Genomic DNA, 21,616 nt, shown 5'->3' on the forward strand with positions numbered 1-21,616 from the left:
ATGCAGGTTCCTGTTGGTCTTTTGAGCATTTGATAGCAGGGAGGAAGGCTTGGAGAGCACCTGGGCTGCCTCCCACCCAGGGCAGTGGGCAACCTGCACCCCTGTCCCTACTGTGGGCAGCAGGGAGCCTCCAGATTTGACTGTGCTCATGAAACCACAGACTGAACGCAAAGACCTTCCTAGAAAGATATACTGCTGATTTTAGAAAATGTGCTGACTGTAAATGCAGCTTCCCTCTAGTCCAAGATCAGCACAACAGTAACACAAACTACTACTTTCAAAAGCCCATATGCATTTTCACTTTGAATAAATATTTCCATGGTGGAGAACACAAAACAATCACAGCTTAGCAACTGCTCTGATTACCAAGAAGGTATCTCACTAAGTTCCATGCATATACATATATGTGCAAGTGTAAATATATATGCACACACACACATTCTTCAAAGTTAGTTGATCTGTACAAAAAATTTGACAAAAAAGTCAGTGGAAGTGAGAACAATGAATCACACTTTAGTCACATAAAGGTATTTGTTGCACATTTGAAGAGCATGCAAGAGATGGTTGTTATTGAACATAAAAGCTTTTTCTGAAGGAATTTCATTTACTTTCCTCAGCACTACTAAAGTCACCATTTACAATGACAGGACACTGCAGTCATGACACATGGTCTCTTAAAATTGCTTCCCTAACCAGTGTTCCTGTAAGCCCACACTTAACACCTCAGGTGGAACACAAGACTGGAGCTACCTCCTTTTTAAGTGGTAACCACACTGCACTTCAGCACTCCCCTCGCCTTCTCACCTCCACTTCCTGTGTTAAACTCCTGGAAACTGCATTTACAGCTACACTGCAAAGAATCATCTCAGATGTAGCAATATCAGACCTGATGTGGGAGAAGTCTTAAGTTTGAATGAGTTTAATAATTTATTAAAAGCATATGTTGTCACTTCATTTGCATATTTAGGACTTCATGGTACACTTCTTTGCATACCATGAAATTACTTACTCTTTTTAAATTAACATGATGCTTTTTATCCAGAGAGAATAATTTTTCAAGGAGACTGAAGGAGCCATCCAATGCTTTTTTTACCAGCTCAGCTCTCAGTCCAAGTTACACTTTCCCCTAGTTTTTTTTTGGTGGGGGGGGAAGGGTAGGCATGGAAATGCTATTTAAAAAACAGTTGTAAATGAGGATCAGGAAGTTTTATTCACTGTTCAGACTAAAAAGATCCCAAGTAAATCCTGTTTGGTTTACAGATTCTCATTATCCCAGGTTACTGTTACAGCATCTTTTTATGGGACAAGATGCATGTATACAAGATGCTACAGATTCAAAAACTATTGCAGACAGTTTCTCTACATATTTACCTCGTAAGACCACCATCCTATCTGAATACCTAAAGTAACTTATCACACCACATCCCTCACCTAATGCAACAGGGTGGTTTGCTAAAATATCACAGTATGTCCAGGGAGACACTTACAAATAGGTAGGAAGTTTCAAGTCAAAGTCTTCTGGCCCCAGCCAGAAGAGCTTGATTGTACACCAATACCCTGAAGTAGAAGAGCTTGGAATAAACTCTTCTTGGATCAGTGGGAAATGCTGTCCTGCTCTGCAATCACTGAACTTTTTTCAATATAAAGCAGAGAAGTGACCATTTGTCAGTTGGTAATTAAAAAAAAAAAAACACAAAAACCCCAAACCACTAAAGAGCTGAAATTTATGATCTGAAATGTCCAACCTTTCCTTTAAAAGCAGCAGTATTTTCATTCTAATATAGCAATGCAGTACCTGCATCCATGCAGTACATGGACATTTGTCCTGAACTTCCGAACACCTGTAAGCAACTCAACACCAGTAACAGCAGCTTTAACCAAGCTCATAGATCATAGGCTTAAATAATAAATAAAAATAAACATCTTCTCATCAGTAACATCCAGAGGTTCATTTTCTGGGTACAATATCTGTCCACATCAAGCGCATGGGTTTTTTCATGCTGCTGTTCCTATAAAACTGTCAATATTCAGACAACTAAATAAACAGATCTTCTCTTCAAGTCAACTGCTTTTGGATTGAAATTATGAAAAGCAGAAACCAGCTTTGTTTTTTCCTCCCCAAACTGGAAGAAATTGAACTTTGCCCTCTCCATAAGGCTGACTCAACAGAATGAGTAGAATACAAGCACAGAGGTCAAGTGGCCTAAGAAATCTATTTTGAACATCCATACAAAAAGGCTGACCAGAAGCAACAGAAAAAATACCTGCATTTTAACAAGCTCGGTGCTTATACCACACTCTAAACAGAGTCTGTTTTCAAAATGTGATGTTACATATTAAACTCAGCTGTTAAGCTAATACTGAAGTGTGAAAAACAACCAAGCCACCTTCCACTAGTCCACAGGCCATTCCACCACTGCTCAGTGTTGTCATAATCACAGTGAAGTTATCTTGAAGCAAGATTACTTAAACCAGAAATTCCAGGTCCATAAGCCTAGACAAATATTTTTTTGAATATTTTCAAGAAGTTGAGGATCTGGGACTTTTGAAATGCTTGGCCTTGGTTTCCTAAGCATGTAACTGTTATTTAAAGTGCAGCTTAGAACTCAAGATAAATGGTTTGCACTAATGTGGGACCATAGCTATATTCTCCCCTTTTACAACCTGTTAACATTATTACCACTAATTTATAGGGCAAGAGAAATTTCACAGTTGATAAAGTGAACTTGTCCTTAGGCAAATAATTCGGTGGTTTTTAAGTGAGACTTCAAATTAACCCTGTTTACCTAACACAGCATGTTCTCTTTAATGTTTTACATAAAAAACACCACTTAAAGTTTATTCACATCTTCCTTATAATAAAAGAAAGAAAAATAGGTCTACTGTTAAACAAACTTAATGGAAGAGGAACTGATGATGGGAATATGTAATCATACAACACCTGGCCAGTGCCACAGTACAGCAGGTGCCCCAGGCCCTGCCTGATCTCCCACTCCCCTGAACACAGTAACCCAGCCCTGACACAACACCAGCCACACATGGGAAACAACAGACACTCACAGACTCTCTTGGAATTAAAATCTCTGAATTATTTAGGGAAAATTTGGACTAGAAGGATTATTTTTTATCAGTTGCCAGCAAAATGGACAAATGTTCCCTCCTCTTAAAACCACAGAATCATAGAATAGTTTGGGTTAGATGGGACCTGCCTTGGGCAGAGACACCTCCCACTAACTCCTTGTTGCTCAGTGCCCCATCCAACATGGCCTTGAACACTGCCAGGGATGGAGCATCCACAGCTTCTCTGGGCAACCTGTTCCAGTGTCTCACCACCCTCACAGTACAGAATTTCTTCCATTTACCTAATCTAAACTGCCCCTATTTCAGTTTGAACCTATTACTCCTTGTCCTGTCACTACAGTTCCTGTAAAGAGTCCCTCTCCAGATTTCTTGTAAGCTCCTTCAGATAATGCAAGGTTGCTATGAGGTCTCCACACAACCTTCTCCAGGCTGAACAGCCCCAAGTTTCTCAGCCTGTCTTCACAGGGGAGGTGTTCTTCCCCTTACCAACTTCATGGCCTCCTCTGGACTTGCTCCAACAGCTCCATATCCTTCCTATGCTGGGAGTACCAGGAGTGTACATCATATTCCAGGTGGGATCTCATGAGAGCAGAGGGAGAGAATCACCTCCATCCACCTGCTGGTCACAGTCTTTTTGATGCAGTTCAGGTTAGGGTTGGTTTTCTGGGCTGCAAGTGCACATTGCCAGCTCATATTGAGTTCATCAACCATCACCCCCAAGGCCTTGTCCACAGGGCTGCTCTGAATCACTTCTCCACCAATTCTGCAGGTGTGCCCAGGATTGCCCCGATCCAGGTGTAGGATTTGCACTTGGCCTTAATGAACTTCAAGGTTTTCACAGGCTCACCTCTCAAGCCTGTCAGTGTCCCTCTTGGTGGCATGTTCAAGAACACCTTTGCCAGTCTTTGTTTCACACCTCTTTTTCATTAAACCATCTTTGGGCTCCATCATTTGGGCTGTAGCAATCCATTCTGCTTGATTTACAAGCATCCAAGCTCAGCTAATCCTATCTGTATAAACACTGTGTGTCACTAGGTCATCACAACAGAAGTCCACATCGCCAGAAGATAAAACACATCATGCTTGTTGACACACAAGTGTTATCTTGTTTGACCAGATACTACCAAGTGTGCAATCACAGTGACACCCAGCCCTGTGAACCTTGTGTGAAGCCAATTATAGGTGAGGAAAAAAAGTATATGCACCAAAAAAATGTTTATAAATACAGAAGTGCCAGTCTTGAAAGACTGAAAGAGCTTTACCACAAGAAAATCTACCTAGCCTTTTTAAGTGACAAATATGTTTGTTTTCAACAAATGTTGCTTTTATTAAATACTACTTATGTTTGGTGTGTGCTTTTAAATAGAAATTTATTTTCTTGGTAGGCACCCTGTAGTTATGCTGTAGCCTTCAACTCATGAAACGTTTGTCTTTTAAAGGTTATGTTTTCAACCTAAAATTGAGTTTCAGGTCCCTTTTGTGTATAGGTGCAGTAGCATTCAGAGAGAAGCCTATAAACAGTAATACAATGCTAAAGAACTGGTTTTTCTTATGAAAGAAATTTGCAAGTGCATTATACACTCACCTGGTTTTAAATTAAGAGCTAATTTGGGGTTCGCATGAGAATTTCAATACTTCTTTCCCCCTTCTAAACTGTGAGGTTCTGTGGGAATTCTGTTTTTCTTTTTATACCAGATGCCTCAGTGTTAGGTAGTCTGCTCTGTTAAAATAAAAAAAGCCTAAAGGGTATTATCCACACAAAGAGCTGAAGGTCATTACCCAACTGTGCTCATTATCTCATTATATGGTCTAATTCGGTAATGTGTTTTCTTCCGGGATGTGATAATTAGCTTTGTGTTTCTTTGTTTTTAACAAAACCTTGGAGATACTGAAATCTTTTAAGGAAACAGTGAATCATTTTGGAAGGCTGTGTGCATAAGAGTCAAAGTTACAACCCTTCCTAGTTCTTACAATTTCATTGCCTCCTCTTCCCAAAGCACTCTGCTTTTGGATCCCTGCTTTCAGAAAAACAGCTCCTAAAAAATGAGTACCAATAAACTGAAATTTTCTGGTGAGGAACAACTCTATATACACATTCAGAAAATGAAAATTCATTCTAAATAAGCCACAAAATCCACAGAGAGACTATGTGTTTTCTTTTCCACAGAGGATTCAAATAATGGTAATAACTTACTTTAATCAAGTTAGGGCCAGCAAGTATGTGTACTGTAACACAGCCAAGTCCTGAAATCATTACCTTAAACCCAGCATACATGCTGAACACTTTAGCAGCACACACTGCCTTCAACTCCCATTGAAATGTGTAGATCCTTGTGGGGATGTTGGGGTTTTATTATCTCACAAGGTCAAGCTCTTAGTCCTTAATCAGGCAAGAATCCAGATGAGGTCCATGGGAGATTTGCCAGAGGAAGGACTAAATGGAGAGCAAGAAAGGATGACTCTAAACAACTTGGGAGCAGAACTTTATAGAGAACAGAGAGAGCTTGCATATTGTACGCCTGATTCATAGGGAGTAATTTAGCTCGCGCAGATGGCAGCCACATGTACAAAGATCTGGCCGTATATATCCTATACTTGTGCCTTGTCTTCATTGAAGAGAGAAAGGCATCAGTGGATAAGCATGATTTCAATTACTAAAAATGTAAATTTTGTCAGAGTAGGTCCAGTAATGAGATTTTCAAAACTGTTAAAGTTAACATAAAGGAATATATATGCAATTGTAAAATAAAACACTAACTAATACACCCTTGAGGTTCTTTTCTGCTCTCCAGAACCCCACCAGAAAGTAAACAAACCCCAGATGGAAACAAAATCATTCTCAACAAACAAATAAAATTCCTCACTTAGGAAATGTCTCTCAAAAGGCCATCTGCAATATCAGCCAGAGCTCTAAAACTAATCACTCACTAATGTATCTCTTTCCACTGGCCTTGAGGTAAAGTTTTGTTTCAGGAGTTTCTTACTAAATGCTACCACTAACTTTACTTTCTATCTAGGCGACAACTCACACCCCGCTCATCACAGCCCTTCTTCCCTTCCAAAATACCGGATGATTTTCTCCTCCTTGACTTCCTTCTGCTCACTGAGTATGTGCTTATTAAGTACGTGCCCCGTGGGTTATCCTACTGGATTTCTCTCCATATAATTCTACAAGGGCATTTGAAAAAATGCAGAGATGTGGTTCTACAAGAGTTAACTGAGTCCAAACTTTCTTAATGTACTGCCCAGCTGCTTGTTAGCTGTAACCAGAAGGAGCAATGCACATTGGTAGTTAACTGTTAAATGCATTTTCAAAACTAATGGTAAGTTGAAAACAATTTGAGCTCTGGACATAGGTACAGTGTATACTCCCAGGTGAGCATCAGATATAAAAGGAGAACTGAGATGGCCTCCATATGAAATCACAATGGCTCTTCTCCTCCAATAATCTTTTATTAACTTTTGCCCTTTTTTTTTTTTTTTTTACGGGAAGTTGGGGAAAGGAGTTTTAACTCAGGAAACAAGTCATTTGTGCCCAATGCTAACGTAGCATTTATAAGGCATGTATCTTGGTATCATTGCTACATGGAAAAAAAGTCTCAGGGAACCTCAAAGCCAACTCAGGTTTCACAAAAATATAAAATGTTCACACACATCTGAAGTACTTCCCTTCCAGAGACCCCACAGGTGTTGAAATCCACCTCCCTGTATGGCAAGGGTTCAACTCCCATTTAAGGGCTTGTATGAAGAAGGCAAGAGCCCCCTGACACTACAGATGGCAGGGAACACGTGGGGGACCTGACTGCCTGTGATGGAGTACAATTTGCTGTCTTTTCCAGTACACAAAAACTCCAGTTGCTCCTCCTTGAACAATCAAACAAAGAAGACTGCAGGGGACAAAAAAAGCAGGTAGATTCTGTAAAAACTACTCACAAAATGCTAACCAACTGTAAAAGCACAAGAGCACAGAAGATTTCTTGTCCCATGACTTAACTGGAAGCAGGTAGCTCAGTGAGCAGGATGGCTTTTTCCCTTTCAACCAAAAGAAGAACCCAGCCCTAGATATGGGGTAAGCAGTGAGAAACCTTACAGTGAGACTTTCAAAGTGACTTGGCAACACTTAAAACAGCACAGTTTGTTTTTAAGTACAGTCAGTAAAGGATAGCGTTATTCAGAAAACAGTCACAGTATCCTGGAACTTAACAGATGCAAAGTAACTTAGCAGTGGAGTCAGCAGTCTGAGGAGCCTCACACATGCTCTGCAAGCTTTCAAACAGTCCTCCAGAAAGGACTGGGGGGGAAGAAAGGGGATAATGAGTAATACCTCTTCCTGCTAAACATTCAAGGTACACGTAAAAGCTATCACTGAGTCAGCACTTGGGGGTGGCAGTTCAGACAGTAAAATCTGGTTTGCTGGAATTTACAACAGCCTGAAGGTGGCCACTGCTATGTGTCTCACATACCCATATATATACATATTTTAATTATCACTATCATTTTTGTAGAAAAAAAATAATATTCAAACAATCTCTTTCAACATATTCATAATTAGGAGGTAATATCAGGTTTTGATTTGAGGGAAAGAACAAGAGGTAGGGACTGACAAAAGTTAGATATTTAATAAATGGTATCTTAATACAAGCAAAAAACAAGCAGACAAAAAACCTAATGCAGGGTCAAATAAAATCATACGGTTTGGTGGGGTTTAGACAAGCTCACATTTCAAGCTTTCACTTGCTTACACCATGGCATTTAAGGTATAGCACTGAGTATGAAAGGTTCCAGCTCAGAGCCCAGACAAGGACTGCTGACTCTCATTTATTCAACAGTTTTCATAGGAAAAGCATAAAAGTTTCAACATTGCATAGTACAGTGGTGCATTTCCTTTTCATAATGTATTGTATATCACTGTAGGAAACTCTGCTAAGCTGGTAAACCCTTTCTATGGATACAGTTTACATTAAGTTACACGAACAAAAAAAGTGCTTCTGTCAGCTTTTCATGTACTTTTGAGTAAAGATGTATAGCTATGCCACTAAATCAAATGGTTTTGTTGCCACATGTTCCAGTTCTGACAGGCTATATTTTACTTTGTGGTTATGTCTGTGCCACCAGGTGATCACAGATCAAGTTACTCAAAATACCTGAACAATACTTCAATACTCTACTTCTGTAAGAGAAAATTCATTTTTGACCCAGTACAAACATGAGCCACTGCAAAAAAGGGAGGTTCCACTATCCCTGCCACCCACTTTCAAGGGTCCCTGTGTTTGCTCTAGCAATCATGACGGTTCAGGGAAAATCAGCCACTTCTAGGACTTCAAAAGCTGTCACATAAGTACACGGGAACCCGGATGAAACTTGTTCTTCCTATCAGTGGACCAACGGTTTAATTTCGTTGAAGGGAATGGAAGTTAACACCCACTATTTCACTAATATCTCATGAGATTTGTGCTAATTTACTGGCTGTACAGTGCAGAAGCAGCCTGAACATTACACTGCAAGTGAAGTCACTTGGTTAAGCGTAGGCCTCACTGTGTCCTGCTTTAGAAAAGCCACCACCCCCAACTGATCAACTGAAGCATGGTATCAACATTTTCTATTGGATACAAACAACTGAATAATAAACACCCCCATCCCCTGCCCCCCAAGGTCAACACAGACCTGACTCATAATCTGAGAAAATCCAGGCAGAGCAGTTCAACAGCCCCACCACTCTCAGTCCTACTGCCAGTGCCACAAGCCTGGCTGGAAAAGGACCAAGTTCTCATTGAGCACAAACACTCTTTTCTTTGGTTACAGTAAAAAAATCAAATATATTCAGAAATAAAGGACAGAAATATACTCTCATTTACCAATTCTTTACTTCGCTTACTATCAACTATTAACAGTTTAGTAAATTCCCTGGACAATTAACTGCGGTTTTCGTTCACCATAAATGCAAAGAAAGACCCATGTATCACACACTATACACTGCTCAGCCATTCTATGAAAAAAATGTTTATCTTTAAAGCTTCCAATGCAACTGCACTGTTATATTTAAATGTTCTTTGAGATCATCCAGGAGATTACAAAGACGGTTGTTTAAAAAGTCTGTGCCAGCTGTTCTATGTGTATATTAGGAGCATTACAAAGGCATCAAATACTCATTAGTGATGAGATCATCCTAACTAAAAAAACACACTAATACACATCTTAGATACAGACAATCAGAGTGAGGTATTGGACACAGGAGGAAGAACATACACCCGAAATAAAAGGGGAGTAGAGAGCACTATACGTATTGCAGGGTCCCACTGAAAGTGAGGAACAGGATGACTTCCCTTCATTGGCACAACAACTCTTGCACATCAGGTTCACAGTAAATCTCTCTCCAATCACAACAGCCATGGCCTATTTAACAAAATAGCATAGAGGAACTAACAAGAAGCAGCTAGGAAGAAAAAGCAAAGAAACCCTTGTGTCACAAACGGAGAAGGAGTGCCAAAATACTTCAAACGAGGACACGGGTTTTGTTCCCGTTTCAGGACGTGAACCCTAGGATTAATTCCGCTAAGGAAAAAGGAGCTGTGCTACACCGACCTTCAAATCTCTGCCATTAAACTGTCCTGGAGACATAATGCTATACAACTGTGCCAGGGTCAGACACATCTACTCACTGGTTCAGAACAGGATTAGAAGGGCAGAAGATGTAGCGACTGCAGAAGAGTCTGAATATGAACCCTTTCTGGCTGCAGGGCTGTAGCCCACCAAACAGCAAACTGAATCCCCAAGAGAGTATTCCAGCAAGAGACCCCACCAGGGAGCACGGGACACAAGCATACAGGCTGGTTCCCTTCAAAAATGTAAGGAAAGCAACTGGAACAAGAAGACAACACAGGTATCAGAACTAAATCAACTTAATTAGTTCAGTCAACTAGTAGAAAAAATGTTGATTGCTCCAATTAAATTACTTCAGTCCACTAGGCCAAAAAAGACTGATTCATTGTTCAGAAATCCTCCCTAATAAATCCTGATTTTGCTCTACTTTGAGCAATCTTGTTAAATCATAGATACATGAACACTTGACCTATAAAACCATTTCAAGTGCATTATTATTTCTTCAGAGAAAGAGGGAAGACACATTCTAAGACTCCTCAAGGTAGAACAAAATAAAGGAGCTCTTTGTTAGCAACTTTTACTTAAAATGTTTTAGACAATTTCTTGGTTAATCCTTTGTGTAGTGCTTGTGTGATGAAGCAAACAGAGAATGAGCTGGTTCGGTTTTCTCCACATACAAGAAGATTTGAACACCACCACTAAGCACTCAATACTCAGAACTGTTTCATTAGAATTCTTTTCTCCTGAATCAAATCAATAAAGTTCAGTCTAGCATTCATAGGAGATGACTTACAGGCTTCCTGATGCAAATGTACTTTTGAGATCCAGTATATACAAGAGAGACCCACAATTAAGTAACTTTAATTTTTTTTAACAGTTTCACAGAAAATGAAGCATCACACAGCCTTAGATATCATCTTGGGCATGAAATTGCTCGAGAAACACCTAGTTTTGCAAATTTCAAAAAATAAAAGAGAAAAGAGATTTCAAGAGAACACAAGCAACAGAACCAGGTCTTTTTCAGGATTGCTTTTATTTTTCTGCTACTGGTATAAACATTCCTTATTCTGACATTTCAGGGTTTTTTTCCTCCTTTTTTACCATCACTAAAGTCAGGTAAGTGGCCTTTTAACAGGAGACATTGGAGAAGCATTTGTCAAGCGTTACAGTTAAGATAATTGTAATCTGTAAAGCCTCGAAGTCCTTCCTATGATGCCTCCTTTAGCTCTCTTGCTTCCATCTGTGATGATGTGATCACAGCAATCAAACATTAGCACTGGGAGAATGAAAACAAATGCAGTGAACAATATGGCCACGAGCACTATTTCAGCAAGAAAAACAACTACTGCTGGCCTACTTCCAAAAAGCAACTGAGACAAGTAATATCCAAGGTAATCTCTGAACAGTTTTCTTGCCAATTTATGCAAATACCCATTACTTTTTCAGCCTGAAGGTGAAACTATCCCACAGAACAATTAATTATTGCTTTAAACTCATTAGTACTATAAAAGGAAATTTTGCCAGACTGATCTAAGATTTCAAAGCAGAAAATGCAGAAAACTGGCAACTTTTACAAATTACAATAGTTTAACAAATCCTCCCCGAAGACAAGGTCTGCCCTAATGCAAGAAACTGAACCCACACGTTACCTTCTACCACACTGCTCGGGATGTAATGTAGTCCTGCCTGCAGTTTTAAGTTTTCTTATAATGATGCCAGAAAAGAATCACATTTCACCTGAAAATCCTTTCGTGTCCAGTCTCAGATTTCCCACCCCATTGCATTGAGTATGATGGATTCTACTTCCTTTAAAAATAGTGACTTTATTGTTTCAAGAAATAAGGTTGGCATGGCAGGAAAAGAGAAGCAATTAGTTAAGACACTTCTCAGGACATCATAACTAATTTATGACTTGCCAAAACTTCAACCACCTTGTTCCTTATCAGAGATTGCAACAAACTTCTGCAGTTCAGCATCCATGAGTTTAAACACAAGCAAAACAGGCAAAAAGTCTGGCAGTCCCTTAAATAAAACCTTTGCCATTTTCATATCTCCAAAAAAGGGCAGGGGGAGGTTTTGAAGAATTAACAAGATAATAGCAGTTACCCCAACGTGATCCAAGAACTTTAAAGTGATTACATTAGCTCTTCAAACAGTCCTGCATGGAAGATGTCAGGGTAGAACATCTGTTTTACATATCAAGAGACCAAGACTGAGAGATGAAATGACTCGTGGGGAGATCACAGAGAAAGTCACAAATCCAGATACAAGCCTTTCATCTTTCAGTCAAAAGCCGAGGCTCACAGGTTACACCTACGGCCACCAGGCAGGGGGACTCCACGAGAAGAACAGATCCAGTTGGTGGCCCTGCATCGCTGCTCTCTTCTCCTGGAGTCCCCATTCGTGGCTGGGCCACAGCTGGAACGGATTGATGTGACAGCCCGTAACTCACCCCAGCCTCTCACAAAGGCCCTTCAGGCACAGGCATTTACACTGCGTCACCGCAGAGGATGACCACACACACCAGGGCACACAGGGCTGCTGGGTGTTGGCTGTTATGAAAAGTGCACATCACTCCACGGGCAGAAGACTCCGCCATGGTCCTCAGACCCAGCAGAGCAGGCAGCACACCTGTCCAGCAGGACCACGAGCCACAGGCAGCTTTTATCCTTCAGAGCAGATGTTTCCCAAGAGTAATCAGGAATCACCCATTCGGACTAAACACACACACAAATATATACAATGTGTGGCCACGGCTGTTGAAGTTCTTCTCCTACAGATTTCCTCCAAGCAACGCCAAATGTGCAAACTGAACGATGCTAAGCTACTTCAGCAATAGCTACATTTTCAAATAACGTTTTCACCTTTACTCGCTTTCATACCATATCTACAGCCTAAAGAACTGCCAAGGCACCGTGACACTAAGCGGCCAGTCACCCCCCACTGATTTTCACACATAAAACAAAGGTACACACAGTCTTGTGAAGGAAAAAAGTCATTTTGACTTAGTAGCTTGAATCAAAATAACTTGAGCACCTCTAGTAGGACCTATGTATTAGTGTTCCATTTAAATAGAAAGTACAAAGGAAAGTTTCATTTATTCCAAAATAGATTGCATCAACCATCCTTTCCAGACACAAGGTAAATTTGGTGATTTGGAAGTGAATAAAAAGAAAAGAGGAAAAGAAGTGAAGATAACCATAAAAATAAATTCTTGGCTCTAAGTGTTAAGTAAAGTACATTCATTTAAAATTTTAAAAGAAAACAAAAAAACACCATCAAAACACCAAACATGCTCCAGATAAAAGGAAACTTTTTGCTGAATAGAAGAACCAGCAACATTTCCATCGCCTAACCCTGAATTCCTTTATTTGTTACTTCTTCTATGCGCTACCTTCCAATAATGAAAGTAATGACATTTTCAGTTTAGTTATTTCCACTCCTGACAGGTAAAATCCTTTTTTATTAAATGCCTATTAAGAAGTCTCACAGTGTAGAAGCTGCCAAAAAAAGGAAACAATAGCTCCATCTTTTATAAAGTACACTTATGAAGAAAAGCACGCTGTGCTTGAAGCAGCTGCACTTTATGGCATTATTAAAAACCTTGGCTTTTGTCACCTGGGGTCAAAATTTATCCTTGGTGAAATTCCATTGACTTAAAACAAGTTTACACCGAAAAGGAATCCAACTCAGTGCCTTCAGGTAATGAAACACGGCACAGAGTCTTTGTGCTAAATATATTTTTTTCACTCCAAATTCATTTCTCCTACAATTTACAGCCTAAGGGACTTCAGCTCTTTTTGTCATTAGCTACAGAGGATGAAATTATTTCTCCCCTTTGAAAAGGAATATATCTGACCCCTATATTCTCCCTACACTATAACGTAACCGGTAGTAAAATAACAGCATCGATTCATGTAAATATATTTCAGTGGAAGAAGCTTATAAAAGAAAAACACTTGCAGAAACTCAATATGATTTTCATGTGAAAACAGCATTTGTTTTTCTAATAGCAGATGCTCTGTTTTTTCTTGAGACACCCCAGAATCACATTTGGGAATGCTGGGTTTGAGGTGCTCCAGCCCTTAAAGACTAACCTTTAGTTAACTAAACATGTCCTTTTCACTTTCTTATTAACTAAAGGGATCAAGGGTTCGTGTTATTTTTAAGATAAATTACAGATGGAGAAGTTAAGAAAGAGTTACTAAGGGCCTGCAATACAGAAAGGATATTAAAAGATCTACAAGCAAAATCCCAATTCCCAATTCCCTTCAGAAAACAAAAGAATTATTTTTAGCAAAGTATTTATAAAATAATTATGCGATGCTTAGAACTTGTTGAAGACAAGTTTCTCTTTTAAAAAAACTTCAATAAATTTCCTTAGAAAGACAAGGATTAATGCCATTCCCCATTCTGTGCCATAAAATTTTCCACAAAATTACTTTTCATCAGTTGAGTACTTCCCCCCAGAGACCCTGAGCAGTGCTGCCATTTGCCGGCATCTACGCAATTCGAGCACTGCATTGTGGGCTTCCTATTTCTTAGGATTCCTTTGGCATCAGCCAGAGTCAGTTTTAATCAAAGACCCAGACATTCATGTTTAGTGATAAATGCTCTGGTTCAGCAAACACTTCAGTATACATTCAGCTGTTTTGCTAAATCAGGACCCACAACCCCACATCCTACTGTTCCACACGGGTACAGAATTCTGCCAAAATTCAACTGTTTTTAGCCTGAGAGCCTTGCTGATACAGGAAAAACGCAGTCTGCTCAGTTCAAGCCATTCCAAGTCTGTGATACAATTACCTCTTTGAAAATACATAACCTTTCTCTGTATCCTGACTCTTTAAATTCTTCAGAATTTTTGCGTGGGTTTGGAAGATAAAAAAATACTATTTATGCATAAACCACACAGAAATGGCACAGGATTTGATTCAACTGAGTTGGTCAAAAGACAGATGGAGGACCAGATTAAAAACGTAATTTACAAAGGAACAGATCACCAAACAGCAGTGCTGAAGAACCACTGAGTCAGGGGACACACAGATTTAGTCTAGCTCTCCAGTTTTGATCAGTCTTTGTATTTAAATTGTTCACTAAAAAACATAATTTACTCTTCAAAAGTTATTACTTCTTTCTGTGTGAAATGAAGATTAACTATCTTTTTTTACTTATATTTTGACCTCTCAAAGTTATCTCGGCAAGCTCACTGACATGAAGTTAGGAATTCATCATTTGGTTCCCCATCAGATGAACAATCTGATATTAAGATGCTTCAAATCACCATCAGGGTGCTGAAAGAATATTAAAAGAAAAAAAAAAATATAACAATTTCCACCTTTAAAAGCTAGTCAGGGGTTCCTACATAGTACTGCTCAGAACTGAGAGCATGTTAGCCTCTCATGAAAAGAGCATGACCGTTCCCTTGCAGCCCCTGCAGGAGGGGACAAGGAGCATGGCCATGGCACAGCACGAACCAGCCCTTTGCTCCTCTTAATTCTCCTCTGAGACTGCAAGTCTTCAAATGCTCCAAAACCTGGGTAAACTCATCCTCAAAATCTGGCTATGCAGACCATAAAGGGATAGCAGTGGGTGGTTTCACAAGGGAGGCAGAAATTAGCTGATTATGAGAAAGAGGTAAAGGGAAAGGGAGGTACAGAGTCAAATCTCCATCCATTCAGAAGCTGCAACCAGCCTGTGCTTTACTTCAGCCCTAAGAATTCAAGAGCCAACCTCTGTCCCTCGGTTCTCATCCTCTAAACAAAATTTAAACAAAAAAATTCTACACCTCTGGCAACAAATACTTTGAGAAAAAAAAAATTACAATTTAATTACATCTGGGAAATACCCAGCAAACACTGTTTAGTGCAGAAGGAAATTTGTGTGAGAGACTTAATTCGTATAAATTTCATTTTTTTAATACAAAATTTTAAAAATTTCACCTTCCAGTGAAAGGCTTTTCTGTTATGCTTTGAATGATCCTATATTACTTTTTGAAACACAGCGTTCAAGGTCAGAGGAAGTTCATCTTTAAAAAAAAAAGATGTCACGACAAGGTCTGTTTCTTCCTGCTGTTACGCTTATTAACATGGCACCCATCACCACCATATCTGGGGGGCACAGATCCAAAAGATACATCTTACAAGTGAACAGCCTTAATGAAAATGAAGCACACATGCTCTGAACAATGTGAGATTACTTGTAACAACAAGTATGTAAAAAGAAAGGAAAACAAAGAAGATAGGATAACAAGACAGTAGAGAACCAGGGCGTGAAGAGCTGTTGAAAGAAAACCATAGAGACAGACCTAACAACACGTGCAGATAAACCAGTAAGAAAGCTCAGTATTACAGAGAATGGGTAAATTCTTCAATATATCCAATTCTTACAGGCTCTTAAGACATCAGACTGATCACAACCATGTGTCACAAGGAGAGAGGTGTCCACAAGGCAAACACAGGTAATAACCAATGTCAGAGGGTTGAAGAAAAGTGAATATAGCTACATAGGCAAATTCTGGTTGGTTTCAGATGCCATGGCTGCGCTGCTTAGTCGGCAGCGGGAACGAGTTGTACCACCAGAGGATCTAGCCCAGAAGGCTGGAATGAGACCTTTGGACAGTGTAGATCCACAGGCTATATCACCCTTCTGTCCTCTTTCCAGTTGAATAGTAATGCAGGAAAGAAAAAGGAAAAACAGAAGTTCAAGCTAAAAAATGTTCCCATTCCTTCATGGAAGAACCCATCTTGCTGAAGGTTTGGCCCTCAGGATCTAGGGCAGATATGCGTGTCAGCTGTCCTCTAAGACATCGAGACATGCATCATGCACCCAACTGCACAAATTTGCCAGCAAGTAAAATAAATGTTTCAGCTTTTGATTTAAGCCACATTAGGACAGCATATTTTTGCTCCAGGATTACAAAGCCAGACTTGCTTAGGAGGTTATCCAAGGTTGTAGTGTGTGCAGTTCTGAGTGTTTCTGTGTGGAGTTCCTACTGCAGGTTGCCAGACCTTAATTTAAGCCCACTTCAAAAACATAATTCCTTCAGTCAGGCAGATAGTTTGCCAGCAGTTCTTCTCTCCATCCTGCCTTGGACTGTTCATGAAGAAGAAAAATCTCACAGTAATCAAGGTTTTCTTTGTAATCTTTTTCTGTTATATTGAAGCTGTATAACTACAAGCTTACAAGAAATCTGTATAAGATAAAAGCTAATCAGATTCAGATAAGCATTTAGCTACATACATCCAGGCAGCATGAGGAGGTAGAAAAACAAATGTTATTTGAATATTTATAGAGACCACTTTAAATGTAGTTAGTGAGGTGTACTCTTCAAGTATTAGCATGAAAAACATGCAGGTCTGTGGCTCAGCTTTGAATATCCATGTCTGTGCACCATGTCTTAAAACCCCAGGGTTTTGGTGGTTTTTTGATATATATTTAATAGATTAGTACCTTAAAAACGTAAGAAAAGAAATAAATAAACTAAATACAGATTCTGTCTAGAAGTTCACCTATACCTGAAAAGATAAGAATGCTGAAGATATTGTAAAGTCAGCAAAAAATCCTAAGACAAGAGCAGCAGAGCCAGGACTGGCAAACAAAAGAAAGGTGTGCTTTCCTGCAGCAGCCTCACTTCTTCAGAAACAAAGAGTAAGCTGGAGAAAGGTTTAATACACAAAAATCAATACCCTAGGGAGGTGGCATGCTGCCCCCTGCCTCCCCCAGGCTTCACCACAAGCACGCAGAGATTTTATTTAGACTTCTTAGCTTTATTTAGACTTCTAGTTTTATTTATTTATACTTGTACATTAATGGTTCAAGACTGAAAGAGCATGGGTTCTGTGCACTGGTAATTAAAAGCCAAGCCTGACCATCACTCTGACCCTTGCTCAGGAGCCTCTGCCACAGCTTTTTCCACACAACACATTGCTTGCTCCCACTCGTGTTCCACCAATAGCCACAAACTTCCTGCATTTAAAATACGACTGTTTGCCTTAATAGTACTCTAGAAAGTTCCAAAAGCTCTGCCTAAATAACCTTCAGCTGTCCTTCCTCAGTTTTAATTACATCTACCTGACACCTCTCTCTCCTCTTCATCAAAGTCCCTCACTTCTTTATTGCTCTTATCTTACTGCACTCTTTATATCCTGTTAAGGACACTAACTAGTTGTTCTCATTACGAAGTTATTGAAAATACAAAAATATGGAAGAAAACCAAAACCCACAGGACAGGCACAGCCAAAAACCACAATGACAGAGCTTTCCCACCTTTCCCTAACCAACTGTGACCCTTTGTACTCCTTTCACCTATCTTCTTCCCATGCAGACAGCAGGAAGAATCAGTCTCCAAGAAAAAAATTTGAAACCAGCCCTGCTCCACGCAGGGTGCTGGACTAGATTTCCAGAGGTCCCTTTCAGCCAAAATAATTCTATAACTCTACTTATGAATAAGCATTTGATCAAATCCAAGGCTTTATAAGAGTTTGTTTCAAGAATGGTTGCCAGAGGAAAACACAGAATTGGGGAGTAAAACAAAAAAAATGACAATAAATTTCAAGACAGACATGCAAAGGCTTCTGAACACTGAAAAACTTTCTAACAGTAGTACTGTGTTTGGTAACTCATAAATTAGTGGGTTTTAATCAAAGCATAAAGAGGTAAGCTGACTTGTTAGGTAAGTAATTTCCTCAGTAGCAAAATGGAATTGTGGTTGTGATAAACTAAAAAAAGCTTAAATTTTTCTACACTGGCACTTCCTTTTAAAGTAGATTTTTACACATCTCTAATGATTCAGATTTGCTCCAAGTAACGGCTCTTCTCAGCCAAGACCAGCATTCAAGTCCTTGGCTCGAGCCACAGACACACTCAGACACGCCCTGAGAGCTCATCTGTAACGAAGCTATTGCAAAACGTTAACATCATGTACTATTAAACAATCGAAGTTACTAATGTTGGATGGATGCCTTGAGGAGGTCAAACCCAGAGAAAGTCCCACAAGGCTCGAGGGCTTGAAACAACAGTTTTCCATGCTGATGATGAAAGGAAGCCAAATTGTAGCACATTTAATTGCTCAGCCCTGTCTCTTCCAAGGCTGGTCATCTTTTCCACAGTGAGGACATCTCAGATTTAAGCAAGCCATCTGTCCACTGTCCACTTTTCCCACTATCTCATTTTGACTGACTGTATATCCACTTGGCATCTTCTCCAGTGACCCGCACTGTATGCAAGCTGGACACATAAGAGGCTTCCCCTTGCAACCACAGAAAGAACTTTGACAAACAAACATACTGAGAAGAATCACTTCAGCACTTGAAGAAACTACAGTTTAAACTAGGTACTTGAACTCTACAGATCTTTCCTTTCTCTGTCACAAGTTATTGCAACATACTCTTTTTAAAAATCCCTAGGCCGAAAATTGGGACAGGAGAAATCCCCATAAACAGCAACACATATTCCTAACTACAAGAACCTCCAGCAACACTGACAGCTGTTATTAAAAGGTCTTTGCCATCACCACTGATAGTTCACTATAAAACAGATAACTCTCAGGAATGACCAAGGTGAGGTTTACCCCAACAAGCCAGGAAGGATGGATGGACTCAGTGACCTATTATTATGAACTTTTCCGGGATTTTGTCAGACATTTCTTTTTATGAAGTCAAATAACCGTGACTTAATTCCGGATTACAGGTCTTGAAGGTAGCATGGAGCTGAGCTGGTAGACCCTTTCAGCCCAGCTCTGTAGAGAGACTCTTGCTCAACTTCACTAACACAGCCTTGCACCTGGGGTTATAAAGTCCAGCCTCCCGACAGAGCAAATAGTTCATCATGCTGGCAGAGCTCCACTGCTTCCACTCCCAAAGGTTTCCATAGCAACCCTTCCCTACATATGTGCACCACGCAGTTCTCTTTCTCTAAATAAATATGTAAATAACCTAAATAACTTACATTACTACTGCATTTCTTAAGTTATTTTAAGACTGAACATAGGTGCAAGAAAATATTCTTGTAGGAAGAGCATTGTTTCTCACATCATATATGATGTAGTTATGATCACAATAGTTTTATATAAAAACTAGACATAAACATAAACTTTAGCTGACCTACATTTTTCCAGCATGAAAAAGTATTTTTGATAAACAATTCTGAATCTGTACAATGGGTTACACTGAACGCATAATTTACATAATACCACCTACCTGCAGCTGCAAAGCACAAAACCATCAAAGCAAACACTGAAGTCACACAACTTGAAGACATTTTTGCAAATGCTGTATCTTCTCAAATCAATTCCCTTTGTAGCTCTTCATGTAGATTTGCTTTCTTTGAAATTTATAGTGTGCTTTGAAATCAAATCCTCCGGACTTTTAATTGCCTACAGATAGAAGTAAAAATACATATTAATATAAATACAACTTATAGAAATGTTACTAGACATTTAAAATTGTCTCTCTTGTATGAAGGAAACAGAATTCTTTCTTAAAGGACTACTAGGGGAGTGCATTTTATATTGCCAGATACCCAGGTGCCAATAGCCGAGTACTCTTCCCTTGTATTTCAGTACTTCTTTGCAGCTGTTGCTCTCTCATTTTATACACTGTGCAAGTTATGATCTAATTGGAAGTGAAACCCCAGAGTCCCTTCTGTCAACTAATACCAAAGTCCTGCTGAAGTCTGCCAATGGTACTCACACCCTCAGACATGTTTATTTTAAGTAATCAGACTTTCTCTGGGACATATAAACATTTGTTTGGTTATTTATCTGCTGCTACCTTTATTATAGCATGGAGAAATGTTTCACATATGCTCTAGCTGATTTATGGGTAACTCCATAAATTTAACTCATAGTTTCTCAGTATGACAAATTCTGAAAACTCTTCAATGCCACTTGACACCAAATATAAAGCTGTTCAAAATCTTTATTTTAAGAGATTTCAGGACATGATATACCAGGTCAGTTAAACAACTTGAGTGTGCTGTACAAAAAAATTACAAGACAGCTGATGACTGCAAGGCTTAAAAACATTGAAAATTTTGAACCCAGAATTTCACACTGTAGATTTTTGAGGGAAAACACCAGATCCACAATATCCTGTTCCACCTTCTTTTTTTTTTTTTTAACCTATTCTCAGTCATCTAAATGTCTAGAATAAGACTACCTACCAAGAAGGTAAGGAACCAGAGTTTTGGTACTTTGTTCAGTCAAATAAAAAAATCTTATCTACTTTATTTCACTACCAGCCTTCTGGAGCAGAAGATGACAGATGGCACCTTGGCAACCACTAACACTCACTGTAAAGCAACACAAGCAATTACAAACCACCATCACAGGACGAGGTGACAGGAAAATGCTGAGTCAGGACTATGGCAACATGAATACCATATAAAAGATTCTTGCAGACATTAAAATGGAATGAAGCACAAAGACAAAAGGCTGGGCTCCATTATACAGTGTGTGCCGTGCTGCACACCATCAACAGTCCGCACCACAAAAACCTGCACCCAGACCTCCACTCCTGGGGCTACGAGCAAAACAGCAGGAACTCCTCTGCAGCATTTCCCGATGGCTCATTCGGCAGGGACATTACTCAGATCATGCTCCCATCAGCACAAACCTCTCATTCTTCAGAGACATTTTAAGGCACAGAGTTGTGCAGAAATAGGGAGCACAGGGAAAGAACTGGAGAGAAAGGAATGCTGCTCAGAATCCCATTCTGACCTGACCACCTAAATATGTTAAAATGTCAAGTTTCAATTTGACTTTGATAAGGGAAAGATAATTTAAAAGGGAAAGAGGATACACACACATTTCCATCTGTACAAGTGATTTGATTCCTAGCAGAATCCACTGACCAATAACATTTACAAGAGCAGGCAGTATATGAAAATTCAGAAGAGCTTTCTGAAGACTGAGCTCACTTGAAGATGTGCACTC

General features: G+C 39.5%; 1 protein-coding gene across 2 annotated transcripts in view; it reads right to left on the reverse strand.

Annotated features, from left to right (window-relative positions):
• Positions 1-21,616, reverse strand: part of TGFBR3 (transforming growth factor beta receptor 3) — a 110,024-nt gene that overhangs the window by 77,390 nt on the left and 11,018 nt on the right. For both annotated transcript variants that reach the window (XM_050306961.1, XM_050306960.1), the window contains exon 2: positions 19,881-20,056. In XM_050306961.1, coding sequence (XP_050162918.1) covers positions 19,881-19,941 — 61 coding nt within the window. In that variant the 5' untranslated portion in view covers positions 19,942-20,056. The remainder of the gene's footprint in view (positions 1-19,880; positions 20,057-21,616) is intronic.

Source organism: Myiozetetes cayanensis, unplaced genomic scaffold (assembly GCF_022539395.1).
Source record: "Myiozetetes cayanensis isolate MyiCay16 unplaced genomic scaffold, myiCay2020 scf12, whole genome shotgun sequence".
Taxonomy (NCBI): domain Eukaryota; kingdom Metazoa; phylum Chordata; class Aves; order Passeriformes; family Tyrannidae; genus Myiozetetes; species Myiozetetes cayanensis.